Source organism: Thalassophryne amazonica, chromosome 1, assembly GCF_902500255.1.
Source record: "Thalassophryne amazonica chromosome 1, fThaAma1.1, whole genome shotgun sequence".
In the NCBI taxonomy this organism is placed as follows: Eukaryota; Metazoa; Chordata; class Actinopteri; order Batrachoidiformes; family Batrachoididae; genus Thalassophryne; species Thalassophryne amazonica.
The window spans coordinates 160,348,460-160,373,779 of NC_047103.1; the positions used below are offsets into that span (position 1 = coordinate 160,348,460).

The 25,320-nt window shown below is 39.9% G+C and overlaps 1 protein-coding gene across 1 annotated transcript in view; it reads right to left on the reverse strand.

Moving 5' to 3' along the window:
• LOC117516783 (fibroblast growth factor 14-like) overlaps positions 1-25,320 on the reverse strand; it is a 92,823-nt gene that overhangs the window by 44,566 nt on the left and 22,937 nt on the right. The window contains 1 exon segment of the mRNA XM_034177642.1: positions 22,840-22,943. Within this exon segment, the coding sequence (XP_034033533.1) occupies positions 22,840-22,943 (104 nt within the window).

Sequence of the window (25,320 nt, forward strand, 5' to 3'; positions counted from 1 at the left end):
TCGTCCACCTGGTCATTACTGTGAGTTTCTCTGTGAATTTTCTGACCTTTTGTCTGACTTAGTGCATAGCTCAGATAAGATAATTATAATGGGTGATTTTAACATCCACACAGATGCTGAGAATGACAGCCTCAACACTGCATTTAATCTATTGTTAGACTCAATTGGCTTTGCTCAAAATGTAAATGAGTCCACCCACCACTTTAATCATACCTTAGATCTTGTTCTGACTTATGGTATGGAAATTGAAGACTTACCAGTATTCCCTGAAACCCCCCTTCTGTCTGATCATTTCTTAATAACATTTACATTTACTCTGATGGACTACCCAGCAGTGGGGAATAAGTTTCATTACAGTAGAAGTCTTTCAGAAAGCGCTGTAACTAGGTTTAAGGATATGATTCCTTCTTTATGTTCTCCAATGCCATATACCAACACAGGGCAGAGTAGCTACCTAAACTCTGTGAGTGAGATAGATTATCTCGTCAGTAGTTTTATATCCTCATTGAGGACAACTTTGGATGCTGTAGCTCCTCTGAAAAAGAGAGCCTTAAATCAGAAGTGCCTGACTCCGTGGTATAACTCACAAACTCGCAGCTTAAAGCAGATAACCCATAAGTTGGAGAGGAAATGGCGTCTCACTAATTTAGAAGATCTTCACTTAGCCTGGAAAAAGAGTCTGTTGCTCTATAAAAAAAGCCCTCCGTAAAGTTAGGACATCTTACTACTCATCACTAATTGAAGAAAATAAGAACAACCCCAGGTTTCTCTTCAGCACTGTAGCCAGGCTGACAAATAGTCAGAGCTCTATTGAGCCGAGTATTCCTTTAACTTTAACTAGTAATGACTTCATGACTTTCTTTGCTAATAAAATTTTAACTATTAGAGAAAAAATTACTCATAACCATCCCAGAGACATATCGTTCTCTTTGGCTGCTTTCAGTGATGCCGGTATTTGGTTAGACTCTTTCTCTCCGATTGTTCTGTCTGATTTATTTTCGTTAGTTACTTCCTCCAAACCATCAACATGTCTATTAGACTCCATTCCTACCAGGATGCTCAAGGAAGCCCTACCATTAATTAATGCTTCGATCTTAAATATGATCAATCTAGCTTTATTAGTTGGCTATGTACCACAGGCTTTTAAGGTGGCAGTAATTAAACCATTACTTAAAAAGCCATCACTTGACCCAGCTATCTTAGCTAATTATAGGCCAATCTCCAACCTTCCTTTTCTCTCAAAAATTCTTGAAAGGGTAGTTGTAAAACAGCTAACTGATCATCTGCAGAGGAATGGTCTATTTGAAGAGTTTCAGTCAGGGTTTAGAATTCATCATAGTACAGAAACAGCATTAGTGAAGGTTACAAATGATCTTCTTATGGCCTCAGACAGTGGACTCATCTCTGTGCTTGTTCTGTTAGACCTCAGTGCTGCTTTTGATACTGTTGACCATAAAATTTTATTACAGAGATTAGAACATGCCATAGGTATTAAAGGCACTGCGCTGCGGTGGTTTGAATCATATTTATCTAATAGATTACAATTTGTTCATGTAAATGGGGAATCTTCTTCACAGACTAAGGTTAATTATGGAGTTCCACAAGGTTCTGTGCTAGGACAATTTTATTCACTTTATACATGCTTCCCTTAGGCAGTATTATTAGACAGCATTGCAGATGATACCCAGCTTTATCTATCCATGAAGCCAGAGGACACACACCAATTAGCTAAACTGCAGGATTGTCTTACAGACATAAAGACATGGATGACCTCTAATTTCCTGCTTTTAAACTCAGATAAAACTGAAGTTATTGTACTTGGCCCCACAAATCTTAGAAACATGGTGTCTAACCAGATCCTTACTCTGGATGGCATTACCCTGACCTCTAGTAATACTGTGAGAAATCTTGGAGTCATTTTTGATCAGGATATGTCATTCAATGCACATATTAAACAAATATGTAGGACTGCTTTTTTGCATTTGCGCAATATCTCTAAAATTAGAAAGGTCTTGTCTCAGAGTGATGCTGAAAAACTAATTCATGCATTTATTTCCTCTAGGCTGGACTATTCCCTGAAAAGCCTTCAGCTAATTCAAAATGCTGCAGCTAGAGTACTGAGAGGGACTAGAAGGGGAGAGCATATCTCACCAATATTGGCCTCTCTTCATTGGCTTCCTGTTAATTCTAGAATAGAATTTAAAATTCTTCTTCTTACTTGTAAGGTTTTGAATAATCAGGTCCCATCTTATCTTAGGGACCTCATAGTACCATATCACCCCAATAGAGCGCTTCGCTCTCAGACTGCAGGCTTACTTGTAGTTCCTAGGGTTTTTAAGAGTAGAATGGGAGGCAGAGCCTTCAACTTTCAGGCTCCTCTCCTCTGGAACCAGCTTCCAATTCGGATCAGGGAGACAGACACCCTCTCTACTAAATTCATGCCGATGGCTTCGGCACGAAGTTGATGGTGCAGCATAAGTGCCTCCATGTTGAAGCCTCACAGGACATGCTGGGACATGCCCAGCTCTTCCACCATTCGGAAGATTCAGATGGCTTTCGGTGGCTTTTCAGTCATGTGACTATCCAAGAAATTGTGGATGAGCTGGGCATCCTGTGAGGCTTCAACATGGTCACCTTCGTGCTGATGAATTTCGCTGCAACTCTTTTCATGGCAAAATCTTCTGTCACAGTGGAATGTGCCGAAAAAGTGCTGATGTCCACCTCTTCCACAATTTCTCAGATAGTCACACGACGGTCCCGCATCACCACAGCGTTCACTTTGGAATGATCTGGTCATTTCAGCATGTTGATGGCCACCCAGAGCGCGGCGCACTCTCCACTGTTGTGCCGATGTCTTTAAACCGGTCGTACCGCTCCTTAATCTGTGTGATGCCCATAGCATCATCACCAAAAGCCGTCTGAATAATCCGAATGGTTTCCACCTGGCTGTCGCCCAGTTTCTGGTAAAATTTGATGCAGTCGCGCTGCTCCAGTCGTTCCGCCATTTCCTTGAAAAGAAAAAACGACGAGAGACTCCACCCGACCTCACACAAAGGCTGCTTACAAGCAAATGACGCAACCGACAGGCGTGAAAAAAATCACGCATGCGCACGAAGGTTCAAGGTTGGCTCATGCAAGCACACATGATTCAAATCCATCAGATTTTTGAAAAAATAAAAAGGTCGGATACTTTTCTAACAGACCTCGTATATATTAATTAAAAATATAAAGCTCAGCTTCCTGATGAAGTGGTGTAGAGGAGGATTTTCTTAAAAATAACACCCGATAGTTCAGCTACACTTTTCCATAAAGTACGTCTGACATGCAAGCCTTGATTTGATTATGTAAATAAAGTCCAAGACATAGTCAGTGACTTGGAAATGTTCATGTTTCCATCCCCTGATTTGTCTGAAGAAAACTGGCAATAAAACTGATTACTATTTACAGGTATTATCAAGTTTTAGAGATTTACTTTCAGTCTGAGTTTGAGGAAGATCACTTAAGACATTTTTATTCTTTATATTTTTTGTATTTCTTTTTATTTGAAATGGCATAAAGAGATTAAAATGTATGAAATACCAAGTGTTCCAATACTTCTGGAGGGCACAGTATCCTAAGCTTATGATGAGTTCAAAATGAGTGTGGTATTATTACTGTTTTGTTTGAGAATGTTTAATTTATTAAGTTTCACTAATATTCCTTGTTTATTAAAGACATTTTCTTCAGTTGTCACTCCTGTTTTCATCTTCAAAAATCTTTCATAATACTTCCATATGGCCTTATGACTTTATTCTTGTTTTAATCTGCATCAAAACTTCAAATGTTTGTTGTCTTGATCAAGCTAAGTGACTGCATACAAATCCTGCTTAGAGAACCATTAAATGCCTTTAATTTAGGAATTCACCAATTGCTTTGACATTAATTAATGCGTTAACCTCAGAGACTTTGTGTCTCTATAAACAAACACATGTAGATTCGTTAATGGAACAATGGCGTGCCAGGTCATGTATTTGGAAAGATGTATCATTCAAAGTAATATTATTATTACCTCCGCCAAAGAAGTAGGGCGGAGGTTGTTTTTTCGCCCCGGTTTGTTTGCGTGTCTGTTTGTGAACAGTCTGGAGCCCTCAATTTTTCATATATCATTGTAAAGGATTCATATCCTGATAGACATGAACTGATTAAATATTCAAGGTCAAAGGTCAAAGCCAGGAAAGATCTTGGAAAATTGGAAAAAAATCCCTATCTTTAACATTGAACGAATTTGTAAAAATTCATAACTGTCAAAAAAGATCAAATTTCTTTAATATCTGACAGCGTTATGTAGAATGACATCCTTTATTGCCTGACAATGTGTAATCTGGATTTGATCCAGATTACGGATTTTGTGACAATTTAAATTTAACATTGAAAACCCTGTTTAATGTATATTTTACATTATATCTTAATCAAACATGTCCCAATCACTCTCATTTGAAAGTGAGGTGCAGACTGGCACTCACTATCATCTGACAAAGTTTGATCTGGATCTGATCCAGATTGTGTTTTTTGGGGGGGATATTTGAATTTAATATTGAAAAGCCCATTTGCTGTATATTTTTCATTATATCTCAATCAAAAGTGCCCCAATCACTCTCATTTTCTGCTATGGATTTACCCACACCACCAAAATTCGGTGGAGGTTCCAATTTTCTGCCTGTTTGTCTGTCTTCCAGAAAAATTGTGCATAGCAGAGATAACCAATATTCTGTGAAAATTATCTGAAAAAGAATTCAGAAACTTTTCTTGTGCTTTCAGCTGCTCCCATTAGGGGGCGCCACAGCAGATCATCAGCCACCATCTCACCCAGTCTTCTGCCTCTTTCCCTGTCAGACCAACCCCTTGCATGTCCTACATCACCACATCTACAAACCTCCTCTTCTCCTCCTGCCTGGGGGATCAATCCTCAGCATCCTTCTCTAGATATACCCTGTGTCCCTCCTCTCCACTTGTTGAAACCATCCCACCTGCATTGTCACTCTGACACACTCATTCCTAACCCTGTCCATCATCATCAAACCCAAAGAAATTCATAGCCTCTTTAGCTGTCACTTCTAGCTCTGCCCCCATCTTTGTGTCAGCACCGCGGCTACATGTGTATTGTCACTACCGTCTTGTAAAAATTCCATCATTCTTGCAGACATCCGTCTATCAGAAATCGCTCCTGCCTGTAGTCTAACATCCGTGCTAATTATACAGCTATCTATATGTGCATCTGCAAAAGCAATATGAGCATTAAGGAATGAACATGGGAGAAGATTAATGTGCATAGTGCACTCGCAACCCCCACACAGTGCACCAAAAAAATGGCCAACACAAAAATTTTGTCAGGTGCAAACCCACGATTTTTTTTTTTTTTTTATATTGATCCAGGATAATTTGAATGTCTTTGACAGTTTGACAAGGCTGTCTGATGAAGTGCACCATGGAGAGAATATCTGCTGAAGAGAGCCAGAGTCTCAAATTAAAACCCCCGGAGGGTCCGTACCCAATGACAACTAGTTTGCATCAGCAGTCAGTCACAGTTTTTGTTTCTTCCAGGCTGATGGTGACCTTCAATTAATTACAAATAGTTATAAAAACTCATCAATGATGTAGTATTGTATATGGGTCACGTTGATGAGGAACGCTGAACTAGTCCTCTCATTTCCTCGTATAATGCGATCTCTCATGAGGACAACTGCTTTCTCTGCAGTTTGAAATAAAAACAGGTGAAAGCGATTTGCCACCGGTGTGACACGCCATTTGATGGATTATGAAAGAAGCTACAGCTCACTTCAGGATAGTGACCAGCTTTCATTCACTGTTCCCCACCAAATGCTCCAGTCGTACCACACACAGGATGACAGCCAGTGCCATAACTTGTTTCACAAGCACATAATCATATTGTGCAAAATTAAAGTTATAATAGAGTACAGAGGTTATGTTCTGACAGCGGCGTGATACAAAATAGTTTTTTTTTCTATTTTCTTTATAGCTACATATGATTTGGGTTTCATGTCACTCACTCATCTTCAACCACTTAGTCCAATTACAGCAGTCATAGAGCGCAAGGCGGGGTACAGCCTGGACAGGACGCCAGTCTGTCGCAGGGGTACATATAAACAAGCAAACACATTCACACCTACAGACAATTTACAGTGTCCAATCAAGCTAACCTGTGTGTCTTTGGATGTGGGAAGAAGCCGGAGCCCCCAGAGATGCAAACATGCAAACTCCACACAGAAAGCCACAGGTGGGAATCGAATCCATGACCTTCTTGCTGTGAGAAAACAGTGCTAACTACTAAGTCACCGTGCTGCCGGTTTCATGTCAAACATCTTCACAATCTCATAATTCTCTGTCTGTGCATGGCTCATTATATATATATATATATATATATATAATATATATATATATATATAATATATATATATATATATATATATATATATATATATATATATATATATATATATATATATATATATATATATATATATATATATATATATATATAATGAGCACAGACAGAGAATTATGAGATTGTGAAGATGTTTGACATGAAACCGGCAGCACGGTGACTTAGTAGTTAGCACTGGGGAAGATGCCCTGACATATCGCATTGTTAACCCTCTGGACTCGATGGAACGAGCCCAGGTTGTTCACCATGACAGACTCAAGCCATATACTCTGCCGCTGCCGACGCATACGCCTCCTGCTGCTCCTCTGGCCTGCAGTCCCATCCGGCCAGTCGTCAAGGCCCCGGATGTGGAGGGTCAGTCTCAGGCTGCGAATGGAGATTACGAACTCTGGGGGGATTTGGGGGCATCGGTGCCCACTCGATCTCGTGGGGGAAGAGAGGTACGATCTCCGGCGCACCTCAAAGACTTTATTAGGTTTTAAGTCCAGTGCAACGCATTTGTTATGATTTTACCGTGATTGGTGGATGCTAATTACATCCAATTATTCAGGAGTCTGTTATACTGTTTTTTTTTTTTTGTTGATGTTATTGTTTATTATGATGTATGTGCTTTGTTTACAGTGGTACCAGAAACTAGGACGTTTCATGTTGAGGGGGGGACGTGTGTAACAGACTATCTGATGTCTTTGCTTTATTTATTTCCTTTATTTACTGTGAAGCTGCACAGGGTTAATGTTGGCACTGTTGTGTTGCCGTAGGCAGGAGGCAGGAGCGAAGAAGCCGCTACACAAGTATTATTATTATTGCTTATTTTTGCACACGCTGTTTGATGCACATTTTCCTCTTCTCGCACTCATCTTGTGTGTGTTTTTAAGAGCTGACGTAACATGTGAATGTCTCCACTGTGAGATCAATAAAGTCTTCTCTTATCTTTCCGTAACATGTGCCACTAATGCCCATATCTGCACACTTGCTTTCTCTGTGAGACACACCCGCTTGTCCAGTGTGACACATCCAGACACAAGGTGCCTCATTTATAAAACTGTGTAGAATTCCACCTAAAAATGTGCATGCAGAAAAAGCAGAAACGTGTATGTGCATTGTTTTCATCAAAATTGTAAAATGTTTTATCCTCATGTTTTTTCTTTATGAATCTTAGTTATCATGGAAGATGTTCATGCCCATCTTTTGCCTCAAATGGACATAAACACCTTCAAATTATCACTTGCATATACAACTTGTCCGTGTCTGTCACTCAAAATATGCACCATTCTGACACACAGCAGAGAATACAGATGGAGGGGGAAAAATCACATAATAAGTGCAGTTACGAAAGTGAGACATTCATCGAAGAGTTGGAGGACAGGACATATTTAATTTGATGAGCCTGGCTCTGGAATCAAGAACAAAAGAAAAGCTGCTGAATGGAGGGAAAAAAAATATTTCCAGCACCCACAGTCAGGGTGTGAATGGCAGTGTGGCCATAGTAATGCTAACCGCTAATCAGTTAAGCTAATGTTTTTGTTAGCAGATTAGCTTTTCAGCTGAATTTAGCAGACCAATTAGGTTTTCCAGTAAATATAGTTCTGCTAACTTCTGCCGACTTAAGTCCAGTGATATTTTTCAAAAAATAAAGTTTACTGTTCAAACCCTAAATTTATACATTTGCTCCTATTGGGGGTTATAGATTGTTTATGCTAATGTCATGCAGGAAGTTTTATTGATAAATATTCCAAATTCAGTAACAGTAAAGGATGTCCTTGTACAGAGAAATAGAGGTTTGGCAGCAGTACGCAGACTGCAGGTAGTGGACATGCACCTGTTACTTTACAATGATTCTCAGTCACAGACATGGTGGTGAGAACAAAACTGGCTGGTACGCACATCAAGAATCCAGCAGTGAGTGTGCATGTACTTATTTTGTACATTTCTGTGCACATATTAGTGAATGATGCCCACTGTCCTCATATCTATATGTATTTGATTATGGATCTACTCCTCTACAAAACTCAAATTGATTCATGGTGAGAGAGAAAACTGACCCACCTTTCGTCAAAAAAGTGACAGCTGCCAATCAAAATCGGCCACGTCACTAAGCCCCGCCCCCTCTATGACGTCATAGCCAATCAGAATCGATGACGTCACTATGTCCCGCCCCTAAGCCCCTCCCCTAGTCCCGCCTCCAAGCCCCGCCCCTTATGACGTCACAGCCAATCATAATCGATGACGTCATTATGCCCCGCCCCTAAGCCCCGCCCCTGATCCCGCCTCCGAGCCCCCGCCCCTTATGACGTCACATCCAATCAGAGTCGATGACGTCAGTATGCCCCGCCCCTAAGCCCCGCCCCCAGCTCCTCCCCTAGTTCCGCCCCTGGCTCCTCCCCTAGCCCCACCCCCAAGCTCCTCCCCTAACCCCGGCCAAGCACCGCCTCCAAGCCATACCTCCCCTCCCACCCAGGGTCTAATATTTTAATGTCATTTTATTTCATGAATTAAAGAACGATTAAAAATACCTAGATCTTTTTAATGTATTAAAGAATTAACTAATTCTGAAATAATTAAACATAAATCACTGTCTATTATTTAATGACCCTTTAATATCTTTAATTCTTAAATTATTACGTTTCCTTTTCTGTTTTTTAATTCGTAAATTAAAGAAGGGGAACAAATACCCGTCTCTCTCGGCTGTAAGTCTTTGCAGCAAGACGGTCAAATACCCACGCATAGAGCCGCTCGCGGAAACATGACCCCACGGCTGTAAAACCTGTTGCAGACGCTGTGTCTGTGTGAGTGCGTGCGTGCGTGCATGTGTGTGTGTGTGTGTGTGTGTGTGCGTGTGTGTGTGTGTGGCGGGACACCCGCTGAGCGGAGATGCTGCCCCGAGGTGATGAACCCGAAGAACAATAAACAATGCTCCTTATCACTCACGCCAAAGGATGTTTCAATAAACAAAGCTCCTTATCACTCACGCCAAATGGTGTTTCTTTTAAGATATTACCCGATCATCATGGTGCGCGGGACACCCGCTGATCGGAGATGCCGCCCAGAGGTGATGAAGGCGGAAAAAAACAAAGTTTCTTCTCCGTCACTCCCGGCAGGGTGGCTGGGTGTCAGGCCAGATGGTATTTTTTAGAGCAAAAGGTACCAGTAAGTGTTTTTCACAAAAAACCTCGTTTGAAAAACAATTTACCCTTTTCAACAATATTATAGGAAAGAACACAGGCTGTATAAGGTTTAGAATATGTGCTTTATTACATTCATTAAAGTCACACACAGAGAAAAAAGCAATTGTTCATGTTTATTAAACACAGCATACGTGAAGGAAAACATTAAGAAAAAAGTATTTGGTCCACTTACATGAAGAAAAAAAGTATACGTTCATGTTTATTAAACACAACATACGTGAAGGAAAACATTAAGAAAAAAGTACTTGTTCCAGTTACCTGAAGAAAAAAGCATATTTTCATGGTTATTAAACACAAATTTGGTCCACTTACATGAAGAAAAAAGCATACGTCCATGTTTATTAAAGGGTAACCATCAGGCTGTCGCTGTAAATTAGCTGATAGATGATTATTGTGTCTCCAGCTGCGTATAATAAACTCAAGTCTGCTCAGTGCCACTTTTCTAAGGCAACAAGTTCGCATATTTTTTTTTGTAAAGTCAACTTATTATATTTTACACATTTTGGGATTCAAACATCAAATCCTTATCTTATCTCAACACTTCACGGTAATGTTCACATGCCAGCAGCTTGGATGTTAAGTCCTAAATCTAAACATTTTCTTTGCTCACTTGTATTGCTGCAAGTTCCTGCTTTACCACCTCATTCTGACCAAGAAACATCTGAAGTGGGTCAAAAAAATAACTGAAACTGTTCTTGAAAGCAGCTTTCTCCTGGTTAGTTTTTAATACACCCTGAAGACATCAAGATTCTCTGATCAGATTTCTTGGGAGACTTTCTAAAAGGGAGACATGTATTGTTTTAATATGAAAATCAGCCGTCAGCATTTTATGTCAAGTGTTCCCTGAAAATCACAGATAACTGAATGACGGAGAACTGAAGCAACAACTTTGAAGTTTCAAATAAAACAGGGTTCATCAGCTTTTTCTGGTTTATCAGAATCTGAATCAGAACAGCTTTTAATGGCCAAGTATCCACAGAATACATGGAATTTGACTTTGGTTTGAGCCGCACTCTCTCTGTACACTGTAAATGCATGCAAACATACAAACGAATTAAGTTAACCGGACTCAGTTTTCAAGCTGTAGCTTCAAGAAAATTAAGTTGACCTGAATATGATGAATGAACAAAACTATTTTGAGAATTAAGCCGTCACTTGCTGGATGCTCACAGTAAATACATTACTGTAATTTATTTTTTTCAGTACAGCAAAATAAACAAGTTACTGTAATCTAGATTTTAAGTGTATTTGAGTACTGCACACTCGCAATAATTAAGGTAATCAAATCTGCTTCAAGACAACATAAATTACTTTGTAAGGCAGCAAGTTTGCATTTTTTGATTATTTTCATTTTTAGTAAAGTCAACTTATTATTTTTTACAGTGTAAGGCATGTAGAAATACCCTAAACAGCGAATAATCCGCAGTAAAAATTGTACAACGTGTTTTTAAAAACCGCTTGTAATTATGAAGAAACTAGTTTAGCTAACAACTGCTACAGAAAGGTGAACATTTATTAAAATGAATCTGAAATACACGAGTTGACCAACATCAGGAGGGTAAGAGTTCTAATGTTAAAACTCACTGTTGTTACTCCGCTGTTTTATGATTTGTAAAAAGCTGCACCAGGCACTTGAAAGTTGCACATTTCCGACCAATTCTGTCAAAAAACATTAACAGCCTGTGAGCCGACACACTGCTGTCAGTGTGACAAGAGGAAAGTGTGTCATGTAGAATCTGTGCATTTGTTCAGAGCGTATAATTATAAATCTCAAGTCGTTTTAACGTGGATAAAGATTTAAATGCGGTTGTTTTGCAGAAGTTCCACTGAAAACACACAGAAGCTGTAATTTTTACAATTCACACGCCGTATCTTTGATAGAAACAGTCGGTGGTCATTTATTGAGAAATCTAACTGGCGGAGGGTTTTACGCTTTAAACGCTTATTTGGTTGTGAAAAGCTCCACAAAAACTTCTACTTTTCGAGCTGATGCTGACTGTTTGCATAAATTTTTGGCTGAGTGGGGAAACGTCTGACATTATATAGCCAATATGTTTTTTTTTTTCTTACTTTACGGACCTTTAAAAACTTTAGTCATATTACTAAATCATTGTTTTCCTTTTTTTCTTACCTCATGAAGGCGACTCTCTCTCCGGCTCCCCGTGTCGTCTAATAACCCTCTGGGCTTCATTTGTCTTCTTCTTCTCGTTAAACCAGAATAAACTTTTTATGCATCGCAATTATTCTCTCTCAAAAACATTCATTAATACCAGTCCAAAATATCCTCGAACCTCCGGGCATCTTGCAGGAGCGACGGTCACGTCTCGCCACAAACTGAAAGAAAAGATGCGACTTATTAAATATTTAGCCTACACTTTAAAAAAAAAAACGTCATGATGTGATTTTTTTCTTCTTACCGTGTAACACGAGTCCGTCCCCGCGGCGCCCTGTTGACGGTTCGACAGACCTCCGTCGGTTAGAACACACCAGCTCCGCGTTATTAACCTGTATTTTTAATATAAATGAGATTTCAGAGGGTTTACTATCTCTGCTGCTGTGTCTGGGGGAAAAAACTTGATTAAACAGCGTTAAATAAACTCCTAACAGAATATCCACAAACTGTAACACAGACCATACTTATTAATGAAATATTTACACTTTAAAAAGTTATGAGCTGATTTTCTTACGTCATAAAGGAGAGTCTGTCCCTGGCCTGTCGTGTCGTCTAAATGATCCTCGGGGGTTAATTTGTCAGGCCGAATTCTTCTGCTCCATCAGAATAAACTTTTCTCACCGTGGGGCTCTATATCTAACAAAAAAACATCATTTAAAAAAATGTTTACCGCCGAGGATCTTTTTTTTTAAAAAAAAAAACAGAAGCATTTCTATCAAAAGATTACTTAATTCACTTGCCGTGAAAGACTTTCGCACTCTGAAGAAAAAGAAAACTTCATTCCGAGAGAATGAACGTCTGCTCCAGTCAGCGGCTGGAATGAAGGAAAAACACTGCAGCAGGAGGCGGGACAGAAAACTGGACCAGCCTCCAAAACAAGCTCATTACCCACAGGTATCAGGTTTTATGGTGGACCCAAAAAACACACGTAATCATCGATCAGGGGATTTAGCCTGACACCTCGAACCCAGGGACACAGCAGGACCTCATAAAAATATTGCTTCAAACGGGATCTGTGACGCTGGTCCGGTTTGTCAAAAGAGGTGCGACCTTTTGCGCTAAACACCCCAAATACACACACACAGGCACACACTTTTAAGAGCAAATATCCCCAGACCCGCGCGTGTAGTGGTCCCATACTATGAACAAAAGCGGATGGATAGCAAAGTCATGACGGATAATACAGAAATAGTGGACCTTTTAATAGTTGCACTAAAAGAATGAAACGCTACTCACAGGAGAATTAGTTTTCCCAGCTTCAGCCTGTCTTATTCCAGACATGTCAGAAACCACATGAACAAAACATCTACATATCTTTAACACCAAAGAGATTTAAATATATCCGTACATACATATGTACATACTCATATTTTTTCCCATTTCTATTTCCATGTTTCCTTTTTGTGAATATTTACAAATAAAATAAAGGTCACTGCGTGTATTAAATATATATCAGCGCCACCGGGGCGTCGTACCAAGATGTGCTGTCTTTATACACCGAAAATACTATCGCAAACCATGATCTGGTTTCTGATTTTGTGAAAAGATATCGTAATTGCCTTAAGAAAAGGGGTAATACCTCCTGTATCCAGCTACAAGGACCTTCGCACACTTTTAAATGCTGTGACAGCTTGTGTTAACCTTTGATCCTAATTTTTTTTTTTTATGTTTTTTCACGTGAAAATGTAACCCCTGTCTTGGGACAACCTCCCGATCATACCTTTTAAAGTTTTATCGCGTTTGCACGCTTTAAAACATTGTTATTAAGTACAGAAAGAAGTGTTAATCTTTGATCCTAAATTTTTTAAATTTTTTTTTGTCACCTGAAAATGGGTTGGATGTGTGAGAGCAGCCTTCCGATCATACCTTTAAAGTTTTACCGCGTTTGGATAATTTAAAACGTCGTTATTAAGCGCAGAAAGAAGCGTTGACCTTTGACCTTGAATTTTTTATGCGCGTTTTTTTGTGAAAAAATGCTTCTGGTGTGTTGAGAACGCTCTCCCGATCATACCTTTAAAGTTTTACCGCGTTTGGACGTGTTTAAAAATTGTCACGGCTCGTGTTAATCTTTGATCCTAAAATTTTTTAATGTTTTTTTTGCCTGAAAACGGACCGGATGTGTTGAGAGCGGCCTCCCGATCATACCTTTAAAGTTTTATCGCGTATGCACGCGTTTAAATATTGTCCCTCACATAAAACATGTTCAAGCTAAAATATCTAAAAATATTTCTAGTACCCTCAACAAAGCAAAAATATTTATTGAATTACAAAGCTCTACATATTTTATATCATTCACTTGTTTCGCCATATCTGAATTACTGCGTGGACGTTTGAGGCAACATTTACAAATCCTCACTTCGACCATTACCTTTATGATACCTTGTCAGTATTCATGACAGCCAATTAAGCAGTGTCTTTACTATAACCTTGATTAGCAATTTTAATGCGTATTCTTTATTCTATACAACATATAGCCTATTGAAATGATGTAAACTAAGGTGCAGCAATACAAATTCTATGGAAGAGACTTACATGATTAATTATAACATTTATTAAAATAAGGGCTTACTTTCATCAATCAGCAACTCCGTCACTACATAAACGGAAAGTTCACCCCTTAAAAGTCAAAATTTAAACACTGCTGACAAGACGAGCGGGAGTAGAGCGTTCTTAGTCACCTATATGAAATTCCACTCAAGATCCATCAGGTTCTTGAGCAGTGTGGCTACCTGGGGATTCACCGTGGTCGACTTTTTTTTAACAAGTCTACCCGTCCTTTTGGAAGTGGTCATGCCGCGGCAGGTCTTTGTCACCCTTTCAGGATTGATCCCAATGTATCACCTGAAAAAACGGTAGTCCGAGATCGGAGGTTGGACATAAATAAAATCTCCAATATAGAGCACGGCTGGGTAATAAAATCAGAACTATGTTTAACCAGATACATTGATGAGATGGCTATTGGCGCATTCCAAACATATGGACATACAGGATTGTTGATAAACAATCACTAGTAATTTGGACAGGATCTTCAGCATCTTCTTTGTCTTTTAGCCGTTCCCGTTAGGGGTCGCCACAGCAGATCAATTGTTTCCTTCTCACCCTGTCCTCTGTCACACCAACCACCCGCATGTCCTCCCTCAGCCCATCCATGAACCTCCTCTCTGCCCTCCCTCGTTTCCTCCTGCCTGGTGGCTCCATCCTCAGCATCCTTCTCCCTATGGGTCCCTCCTCTGCACGTCCAAACCATCACAATCTCGCCTCTCTGACTCTGTCTCCAAACCGTCCCACCTGAGCCGTCCCTCTGATATGTTCATTCCTAATCTTGTCACTCCAAAAGAGGGTTGTTGTTTATAGAAGAAGTGAACCTTCTATCGTTAATTTCATTTCAATTTATGTCATTACAGCACCACGAGAGAGTTGACCATACAATTTAATGTCAAAATTACTGCTGTGAATAGGTCAATTGGAGAAGAAGAGGCTTACTTTTGAATGAAATCAAGTGTGCTGGCAGCCTCCTCTTGGTACTGTAGTACACTGAAATTACAGCGTCACAGTTACACGCTCTGTCCCATCTGAAATATGAAATTGGAGTTATTTCAGAAAGCATCTTGAAAATATCTCTAATCGGGTTAACATTCATGCTTTGCTGGGATGACTATAACTTCGGCTCATCTGATGCGAATGCGCAAATTCACCAAATACCAAGCAGTGTTATTAGATCATGGGCAGGGTGAGGGTCTTCTCGATGTCAGCCTATGGAAGATGACTATAGGGTACAGAAAATATATACATGTTGTGAGAATATTATTCAATGCAATAAAAATTTAAGAAAGAAGAGGAACAAACTTACATCTGCAAGAAGGACAAGTCCATCCGTGGGCTCTCTGAAATAGACCATCAGCAGCCGGACCACATGGAGTGTCACCTTAGCATCCTGCAAGAACCATCTGAACATCTTTGTCAGCAGTTTTGCTCGAAAGTATTCCACAATAGCTCTTCATATTCTTCCACGGTGAGTTCCAGGAGACGCAGCGCATGAAGGTTTGTGAGAAGCTCAAAACGAGAATAGGTGCCCCTCTTTTGGCTGAATTTTGACTTTTAAGGGGTGAACTTTCCGTTTATGTAGTGACGGAGTTGCTGATTGATGAAAGTAAGCCCTTATTTTAATAAATGTTATAATTAATCATGTAAGTCTCTTCCATAGAATTTGTATTGCTGCACCTTAGTTTACATCATTTCAATAGGCTATATGTTGTATAGAATAAAGAATACGCATTAAAATTGCTAATCAAGGTTATAGTAAAGACACTGCTTAATTGGCTGTCATGAATACTGACAAGGTATCATAAAGGTAATGGTCGAAGTGAGGATTTGTAAATGTTGCCTCAAACGTCCACGCAGTAATTCAGATATGGCGAAACAAGTGAATGATATAAAATATGTAGAGCTTTGTAATTCAATAAATATTTTTGCTTTGTTGAGGGTACTAGAAATATTTTTAGATATTTTAGCTTGAACATGTTTTATGTGAGGGACAATATTTAAACGCGTGCATACGCGATAAAACTTTAAAGGTATGATCGGGAGGCCGCTCTCAACACATCCGGTCCGTTTTCAGGCAAAAAAACATTAAAAAATTTTAGGATCAAAGATTAACACGAGCCGTGACAATTTTTAAACACGTCCAAACGCGGTAAAACTTTAAAGGTATGATCGGGAGAGCGTTCTCAACACACCAGAAGCATTTTTTCACAAAAAAACGCGCATAAAAAATTCAAGGTCAAAGGTCAACGCTTCTTTCTGCGCTTAATAACGACGTTTTAAATTATCCAAACGCGGTAAAACTTTAAAGGTATGATCGGAAGGCTGCTCTCACACATCCAACCCATTTTCAGGTGACAAAAAAAAATTTAAAAAATTTAGGATCAAAGATTAACACTTCTTTCTGTACTTAATAACAATGTTTTAAAGCGTGCAAACGCGATAAAACTTTAAAAGGTATGATCGGGAGGTTGTCCCAAGACAGGGGTTACATTTTCACGTGAAAAAACATAAAAAAAAAAAATTAGGATCAAAGGTTAACACAAGCTGTCACAGCATTTAAAAGTGTGCGAAGGTCCTTGTAGCTGGATACAGGAGGTATTACCCCTTTTCTTAAGGCAATTACGATATCTTTTCACAAAATCAGAAACCAGATCATGGTTTGCGATAGTATTTTCGGTGTATAAAGACAGCACATCTTGGTACGACGCCCCGGTGGCGCTGATATATATTTAATACACGCAGTGACCTTTATTTTATTTGTAAATATTCACAAAAAGGAAACATGGAAATAGAAATGGGAAAAAATATGAGTATGTACATATGTATGTACGGATATATTTAAATCTCTTTGGTGTTAAAGATATGTAGATGTTTTGTTCATGTGGTTTCTGACATGTCTGGAATAAGACAGGCTGAAGCTGGGAAAACTAATTCTCCTGTGAGTAGCGTTTCATTCTTTTAGTGCAACTATTAAAAGGTCCACTATTTCTGTATTATCCGTCATGACTTTGCTATCCATCCGCTTTTGTTCATAGTATGGGACCACTACACGCGCGGGTCTGGGGATATTTGCTCTTAAAAGTGTGTGCCTGTGTGTGTGTATTTGGGGTGTTTAGCGCAAAAGGTCGCACCTCTTTTGACAAACCGGACCAGCGTCACAGATCCCGTTTGAAGCAATATTTTTATGAGGTCCTGCTGTGTCCCTGGGTTCGAGGTGTCAGGCTAAATCCCCTGATCGATGATTACGTGTGTTTTTTGGGTCCACCATAAAACCTGATACCTGTGGGTAATGAGCTTGTTTTGGAGGCTGGACAGTTTTCTGTCCCGCCTCCTGCTGCAGTGTTTTTCCTTCATTCCAGCCGCTGACTGGAGCAGACGTTCATTCTCTCGGAATGAAGTTTTCTTTTTCTTCAGAGTGCGAAAGTCTTTCACGGCAAGTGAATTAAGTAATCTTTTGATAGAAATGCTTCTGTTTTTTTTTTAAAAAAAAAGATCCTCGGCGGTAAACATTTTTTTAAATGATGTTTTTTTGTTAGATATAGAGCCCCACGGTGAGAAAAGTTTATTCTGATGGAGCAGAAGAATTCGGCCTGACAAATTAACCCCCGAGGATCATTTAGACGACACGACAGGCCAGGGACAGACTCTCCTTTATGACGTAAGAAAATCAGCTCATAACTTTTTAAAGTGTAAATATTTCATTAATAAGTATGGTCTGTGTTACAGTTTGTGGATATTCTGTTAGGAGTTTATTTAACGCTGTTTAATCAAGTTTTTTCCCCCAGACACAGCAGCAGAGATAGTAAACCCTCTGAAATCTCATTTATATTAAAAATACAGGTTAATAACGCGGAGCTGGTGTGTTCTAACCGACGGAGGTCTGTCGAACCGTCAACAGGGCGCCGCGGGGACGGACTCGTGTTACACGGTAAGAAGAAAAAAATCACATCATGACGTTTTTTTTTTTAAAGTGTAGGCTAAATATTTAATAAGTCGCATCTTTTCTTTCAGTTTGTGGCGAGACGTGACCGTCGCTCCTGCAAGATGCCCGGAGGTTCGAGGATATTTTGGACTGGTATTAATGAATGTTTTTGAGAGAGAATAATTGCGATGCATAAAAAGTTTATTCTGGTTTAACGAGAAGAAGAAGACAAATGAAGCCCAGAGGGTTATTAGACGACACGGGGAGCCGGAGAGAGAGTCGCCTTCATGAGGTAAGAAAAACGAAAAACAATGATTTAGTAATATGACTAAAGTTTTTAAAGGTCCGTAAAGTAAGAAAAAAAAAAACATATTGGCTATATAATGTCAGACGTTTCCCCACTCAGCCAAAAATTTATGCAAACAGTCAGCATCAGCTCGAAAAGTAGAAGTTTTTGTGGAGCTTTTCACAACCAAATAAGCGTTTAAAGCGTAAAACCCTCCGCCAGTTAGATTTCTCAATAAATGACCACCGACTGTTTCTATCAAAGATACGGCGTGTGAATTGTAAAAATTACAGCTTCTGTGTGTTTCAGTGGAACTTCTGCAAAACAACCGCATTTAAATCTTTATCCACGTTAAAACGACTTGAGATTTATAATTATACGCTCTGAACAAATGCACAGATTCTACATGACACACTTTCCTCTTGTCACACTGACAGCAGTGTGTCGGCTCACAGGCTGTTAATGTTTTTTGACAGAATTGGTCGGAAATGTGCAACTTTCAAGTGCCTGGTGCAGCTTTTTACAAATCATAAAACAGCGGAGTAACAACAGTGAGTTTTAACATTAGAACTCTTACCCTCCTGATGTTGGTCAACTCGTGTATTTCAGATTCATTTTAATAAATGTTCACCTTTCTGTAGCAGTTGTTAGCTAAACTAGTTTCTTCATAATTACAAGCGGTTTTTAAAAACACGTTGTACAATTTTTACTGCGGATTATTCGCTGTTTAGGGTATTTCTACATGCCTTACACTGTAAAAAATAATAAGTTGACTTTACTAAAAATGAAAATAATCAAAAAATGCAAACTTGCTGCCTTACAAAGTAATTTATGTTGTCTTGAAGCAGATTTGATTACCTTAATTATTGCGAGTGTGCAGTACTCAAATACACTTAAAATCTAGATTACAGTAACTTGTTTATTTTGCTGTACTGAAAAAAATAAATTACAGTAATGTATTTACTGTGAGCATCCAGCAAGTGACGGCTTAATTCTCAAAATAGTTTTGTTCATTCATCATATTCAGGTCAACTTAATTTTCTTGAAGCTACAGCTTGAAAACTGAGTCCGGTTAACTTAATTCGTTTGTATGTTTGCATGCATTTACAGTGTACAGAGAGAGTGCGGCTCAAACCAAAGTCAAATTCCATGTATTCTGTGGATACTTGGCCATTAAAAGCTGTTCTGATTCAGATTCTGATAAACCAGAAAAAGCTGATGAACCCTGTTTTATTTGAAACTTCAAAGTTGTTGCTTCAGTTCTCCGTCATTCAGTTATCTGTGATTTTCAGGGAACACTTGACATAAAATGCTGACGGCTGATTTTCATATTAAAACAATACATGTCTCCCTTTTAGAAAGTCTCCCAAGAAATCTGATCAGAGAATCTTGATGTCTTCAGGGTGTATTAAAAACTAACCAGGAGAAAGCTGCTTTCAAGAACAGTTTCAGTTATTTTTTTGACCCACTTCAGATGTTTCTTGGTCAGAATGAGGTGGTAAAGCAGGAACTTGCAGCAATACAAGTGAGCAAAGAAAATGTTTAGATTTAGGACTTAACATCCAAGCTGCTGGCATGTGAACATTACCGTGAAGTGTTGAGATAAGATAAGGATTTGATGTTTGAATCCCAAAATGTGTAAAATATAATAAGTTGACTTTACAAAAAAAAATATGCGAACTTGTTGCCTTAGAAAAGTGGCACTGAGCAGACTTGAGTTTATTATACGCAGCTGGAGACACAATAATCATCTATCAGCTAATTTACAGCGACAGCCTGATGGTTACCCTTTAATAAACATGGACGTATGCTTTTTTCTTCATGTAAGTGGACCAAATTTGTGTTTAATAACCATGAAAATATGCTTTTTTCTTCAGGTAACTGGAACAAGTACTTTTTTCTTAATGTTTTCCTTCACGTATGTTGTGTTTAATAAACATGAACGTATACTTTTTTTCTTCATGTAAGTGGACCAAATACTTTTTTCTTAATGTTTTCCTTCACGTATGCTGTGTTTAATAAACATGAACAATTGCTTTTTTCTCTGTGTGTGACTTTAATGAATGTAATAAAGCACATATTCTAAACCTTATACAGCCTGTGTTCTTTCCTATAATATTGTTGAAAAGGGTAAATTGTTTTTCAAACGAGGTTTTTTGTGAAAAACACTTACTGGTACCTTTTGCTCTAAAAAATACCATCTGGCCTGACACCCAGCCACCCTGCCGGGAGTGACGGAGAAGAAACTTTGTTTTTTTCCGCCTTCATCACCTCTGGGCGGCATCTCCGATCAGCGGGTGTCCCGCGCACCATGATGATCGGGTAATATCTTAAAAGAAACACCATTTGGCGTGAGTGATAAGGAGCTTTGTTTATTGAAACATCCTTTGGCGTGAGTGATAAGGAGCATTGTTTATTGTTCTTCGGGTTCATCACCTCGGGGCAGCATCTCCGCTCAGCGGGTGTCCCGCCACACACACACACACGCACACACACACACACACACACACATGCACGCACGCACGCACTCACACAGACACAGCGTCTGCAACAGGTTTTACAGCCGTGGGGTCATGTTTCCGCGAGCGGCTCTATGCGTGGGTATTTGACCGTCTTGCTGCAAAGACTTACAGCCGAGAGAGACGGGTATTTGTTCCCCTTCTTTAATTTACGAATTAAAAAACAGAAAAGGAAACGTAATAATTTAAGAATTAAAGATATTAAAGGGTCATTAAATAATAGACAGTGATTTATGTTTAATTATTTCAGAATTAGTTAATTCTTTAATACATTAAAAAGATCTAGGTATTTTTAATCGTTCTTTAATTCATGAAATAAAATGACATTAAAATATTAGACCCTGGGTGGGAGGGGAGGTATGGCTTGGAGGCGGTGCTTGGCCGGGGTTAGGGGAGGAGCTTGGGGGTGGGGCTAGGGGAGGAGCCAGGGGCGGAACTAGGGGAGGAGCTGGGGGCGGGGCTTAGGGGCGGGGCATACTGACGTCATCGACTCTGATTGGATGTGACGTCATAAGGGGCGGGGGCTCGGAGGCGGGATCAGGGGCGGGGCTTAGGGGCGGGGCATAATGACGTCATCGATTATGATTGGCTGTGACGTCATAAGGGGCGGGGCTTGGAGGCGGGACTAGGGGAGGGGCTTAGGGGCGGGACATAGTGACGTCATCGATTCTGATTGGCTATGACGTCATAGAGGGGGCGGGGCTTAGTGACGTGGCCGATTTTGATTGGCAGCTGTCACTTTTTTGACGAAAGGTGGGTCAGTTTTCTCTCTATGGTGGCTTCCAATAATGTTTAATGGTTTATTCGTTGCGCAATATCATAGTTAACGTTTCAGTTAGCAGATTAGCGGTTGGCGATCATTTGTTAGCTGTGTCAATGGCAGTTTGCACAAGGGATGGGATGACTAATTGTAATAGTTGACTACGACAAGCTAACATCTGACTAGTTGACTATTTTTATTAGTCGAGTAGTCGAAAGCCATTTGTTAAGTTCATTTAACCCTTAACAGAATTAGACCTGCTGGAGCTGCCACTCAGTGAAGAAACTGAGTTAGTCAGCTCAGATGGGTTGTCTATGCCTATGCAGGTATTGTCTTCATGCTAATGCTGTTTTTTTATTTGTGATTTTGTGATTATATTTGTTAAAACAAATGTCACATTTTAATTTCACCATGAAGATTACAAATTGACTTAATTCATTCAATGTCAAATTTAGTCGCCAACTAGTCAACTAATGATTTTCATTCGTCAACCCAACCCTAATTTGCACATACCCAGTATTAATGTGTGTGTGTATAAATATTTTAATAACAATAAAACACACTCTGAACACCGTGACATTGGCTGCTTTGTTTTATGCTTCTTCTCACCTTATTTTTTACTTCTTCATTTGATTTGAAAAACATCTGCAGGGCTGGTCTGAAGAATGTGCACGAGCTGTGCACATTCTTAGCGCATATTCTTCCTTTATAAATTCTCATTCATGTGTGGTGGAAAAAGGCGTGCACACAATTTTTGTGCATACACAATATTCCTAAATGAGACCCCTGGTGCCCTGCACAGTCTAACACATTCAGATGGGCACAGCGTAAGAGTTAAAGCTTTGCTTATTTTCAGTGATGTACACAGGCAGTGAGCGCATCTGTGGAGGATGTGATGTGAAAATAAGCTACTGCAGAAAAACACTGTCAAATGTGTGTCGATAACAGCAGCTGTGTGGAAATGATCATTTCTGTGCATCCGTGCTCGCCATGCATGCGTGTGCTCACCGAGGAGTAGAGGTGACCCTCTCCATTCATGGCGATGTAGAGGCCCGTCTTGACTGATTGGATGGCCACAACTCTCAGACCCACAGGGATTAAGTTAAACAGAGCTGAAGAAAAAGACAAAGTGAGATTGTTTGTGTTGTTGGTGTGCGTTTCCGTCACAGCGCACCTCCTGCAGCTGAATCACCAGCTGGTCTGTGACCCCAGACTCTTTTAATTATACAAGGTGAAGAAGCAGCTCGGACCTGAGGGACCTGTAGTGTTAAAATACTTTATCGCTGCAGAACCTTGACTCTTCAAACAGTTTGACCTTCTGATTTCATATGAATACTCAGCTTCAAATGTACATCTAATTAGCCTCACCTCACCGGAGGGCGCTGTGCTTCTGCTCACATATCTCCAAAACTAATGCTGAAGTATTTCCTTAAGGTACAACATCATGATGTTTCCAGCCTCCTTTTTTTAAAAAAATCTACTGGATAAGGGGTCTAGGCCTGCTTTCTAGAATTATTGTAATAAGTTAAAAAAATTGCCAGATGAAGCCATTTTACTAATTACTAATTACGCGTACTAATTTGAGTGTTTTGGTGTTTTTGGGTGTTTGCATTGCTGCAAATCTTTTGGACTGTATCCATGGTTATACTCCCCTGCTTGATTGCAAAGTCTAAGGCTGTTTCCCAATTCAGGGTCTGCACATTCCTAAGATCTGTGTCCCACAAAACTGTTCGGACCTTCAGACACAGTGGAGGCCATAACAAACCATTCTGAAATGAGACAGTCCAGTCCACAGAGCGTTGTGCCATTGTTTCCCTGCCCCGACCTCCTGTCGCCTGGCAGCTTGGATTTCTGCACGTGCCAAGCTGGTGTAGTGGCCGTAACCCTTAGTGTAGTAATAATACTTTTTCAGTACTAATTTATGCTTTACTTGTCAAAAGTAAGTCCCTTCCGCTTTTTAATGGATCTACATGTTGATTTTTGGCACAGGTTTTACGCCAGATACCCTTCCTGACACAGTGCCACTTTACATTGAGAGCAGTTAAGGGTGGACTTGAACCAGAGCCTATCCCAGCAGTCATATGACATGAGGCAGGGTACACCCTGGACAGGACACCAGTCTGTCGCAGGGTCACATATAAACAGACAAACACATTCACACCCGCGCACACACACACACCTATGGGCAAGTTAAAGTTTCCAATCCACCTAACCTGCATGTCTTTGGATGCGGGAGAAAGCCGGAGCACCCAGAGGGAACCCACGCAAACACGGGGAGAACATGCAACCTCCACACAGAAAGGGTGGGAAGTGATCCAATGACCTTCCTGCTGTGAGGCATCAGTGCTAAACACTAAGCCACTGTGCTGCCCTATAGACTTATCCTATATGCAAAATCAACACATCATGCGAAGGCAACAGGCATCAAATCAAGGAGATGGATGAACAGAATACATGCATTACTTAGATGAAAATGATTTATTAATTTTTCTTACTTGTTTTACACTTTCTCCACTGTTAATGAATAGTTTTTGGGAGCCTCCACGTTTACACTTCAGTTCTACGACAATCTAGCAAAGATTTATAACTCATAACTACTGTCTTCCGGTTTGTTTCTCACCCCTCCAAAAAAAGGGGGAAACTGAAGTGACGTCTCCCGCACTCTAGCCTGGGCAAGGTGTATGGAGGCAAAGTGTTTCCCGGGCAAGCAATGCCCCTCTCTCAATCTCTCTGATGTGGTCCCAGGGAACATGAAGCATAACGCTCAGTGTCTGTTTGGCTGCAGAATGTGTAGGAAGAATGCCAGTGTTTGATGACCATCCGCCTCTCGGACTCCACTCTGGATTTTCTTTCTGGACTTACTTCCATAGCCTTTTTTCCTAGGATGGACATTCCCTCAAGACAACAGAGGTTTGAGATTGGGGTTTGCTTTCCCCTAGATGGGCTGCCTGGGCTATTGAGTTCTATCTACCTGCTTACCCTATCTCCTCTGCCCCCGCCCAGTGCTATTTACCCATGTGGTGCATCTGGAAAGTATTCACAGTGCTTGACTTTTTCCGCATTTTGTTAGGTTACAGCCTTATTAAAAAATGTATGAAATTCAGTTTTTCCTCAAAATTCTACACACAATACCTCATAATGACAATGTGAAAAAGGTTTTTTTTTTAGATTTTAGCAAATTTCTTTTAAAAATAAGAAATCACATGTACATAAGTATTCATAGCCTTTGCCATGAAGCTCATAATCGAGCTCTGACGCACCCTGTTTACACTGATCATCCTTGAGATGTTTCTACAGCTTAACTGAGTCCACCTGGGGTAAAATTAGTTGATTGAACAAGATTTGGAAAGGCACATACCTGTCTACATAGTTTTGCTCCCATTTTGTATGAGATTAACTCAACGATCTAAAACTTTTTCCACATACACAATATCACCATTTCCCTCAAATACTGTGCACAAACCAGTCTAAATCTGTGATAGTGAGCAC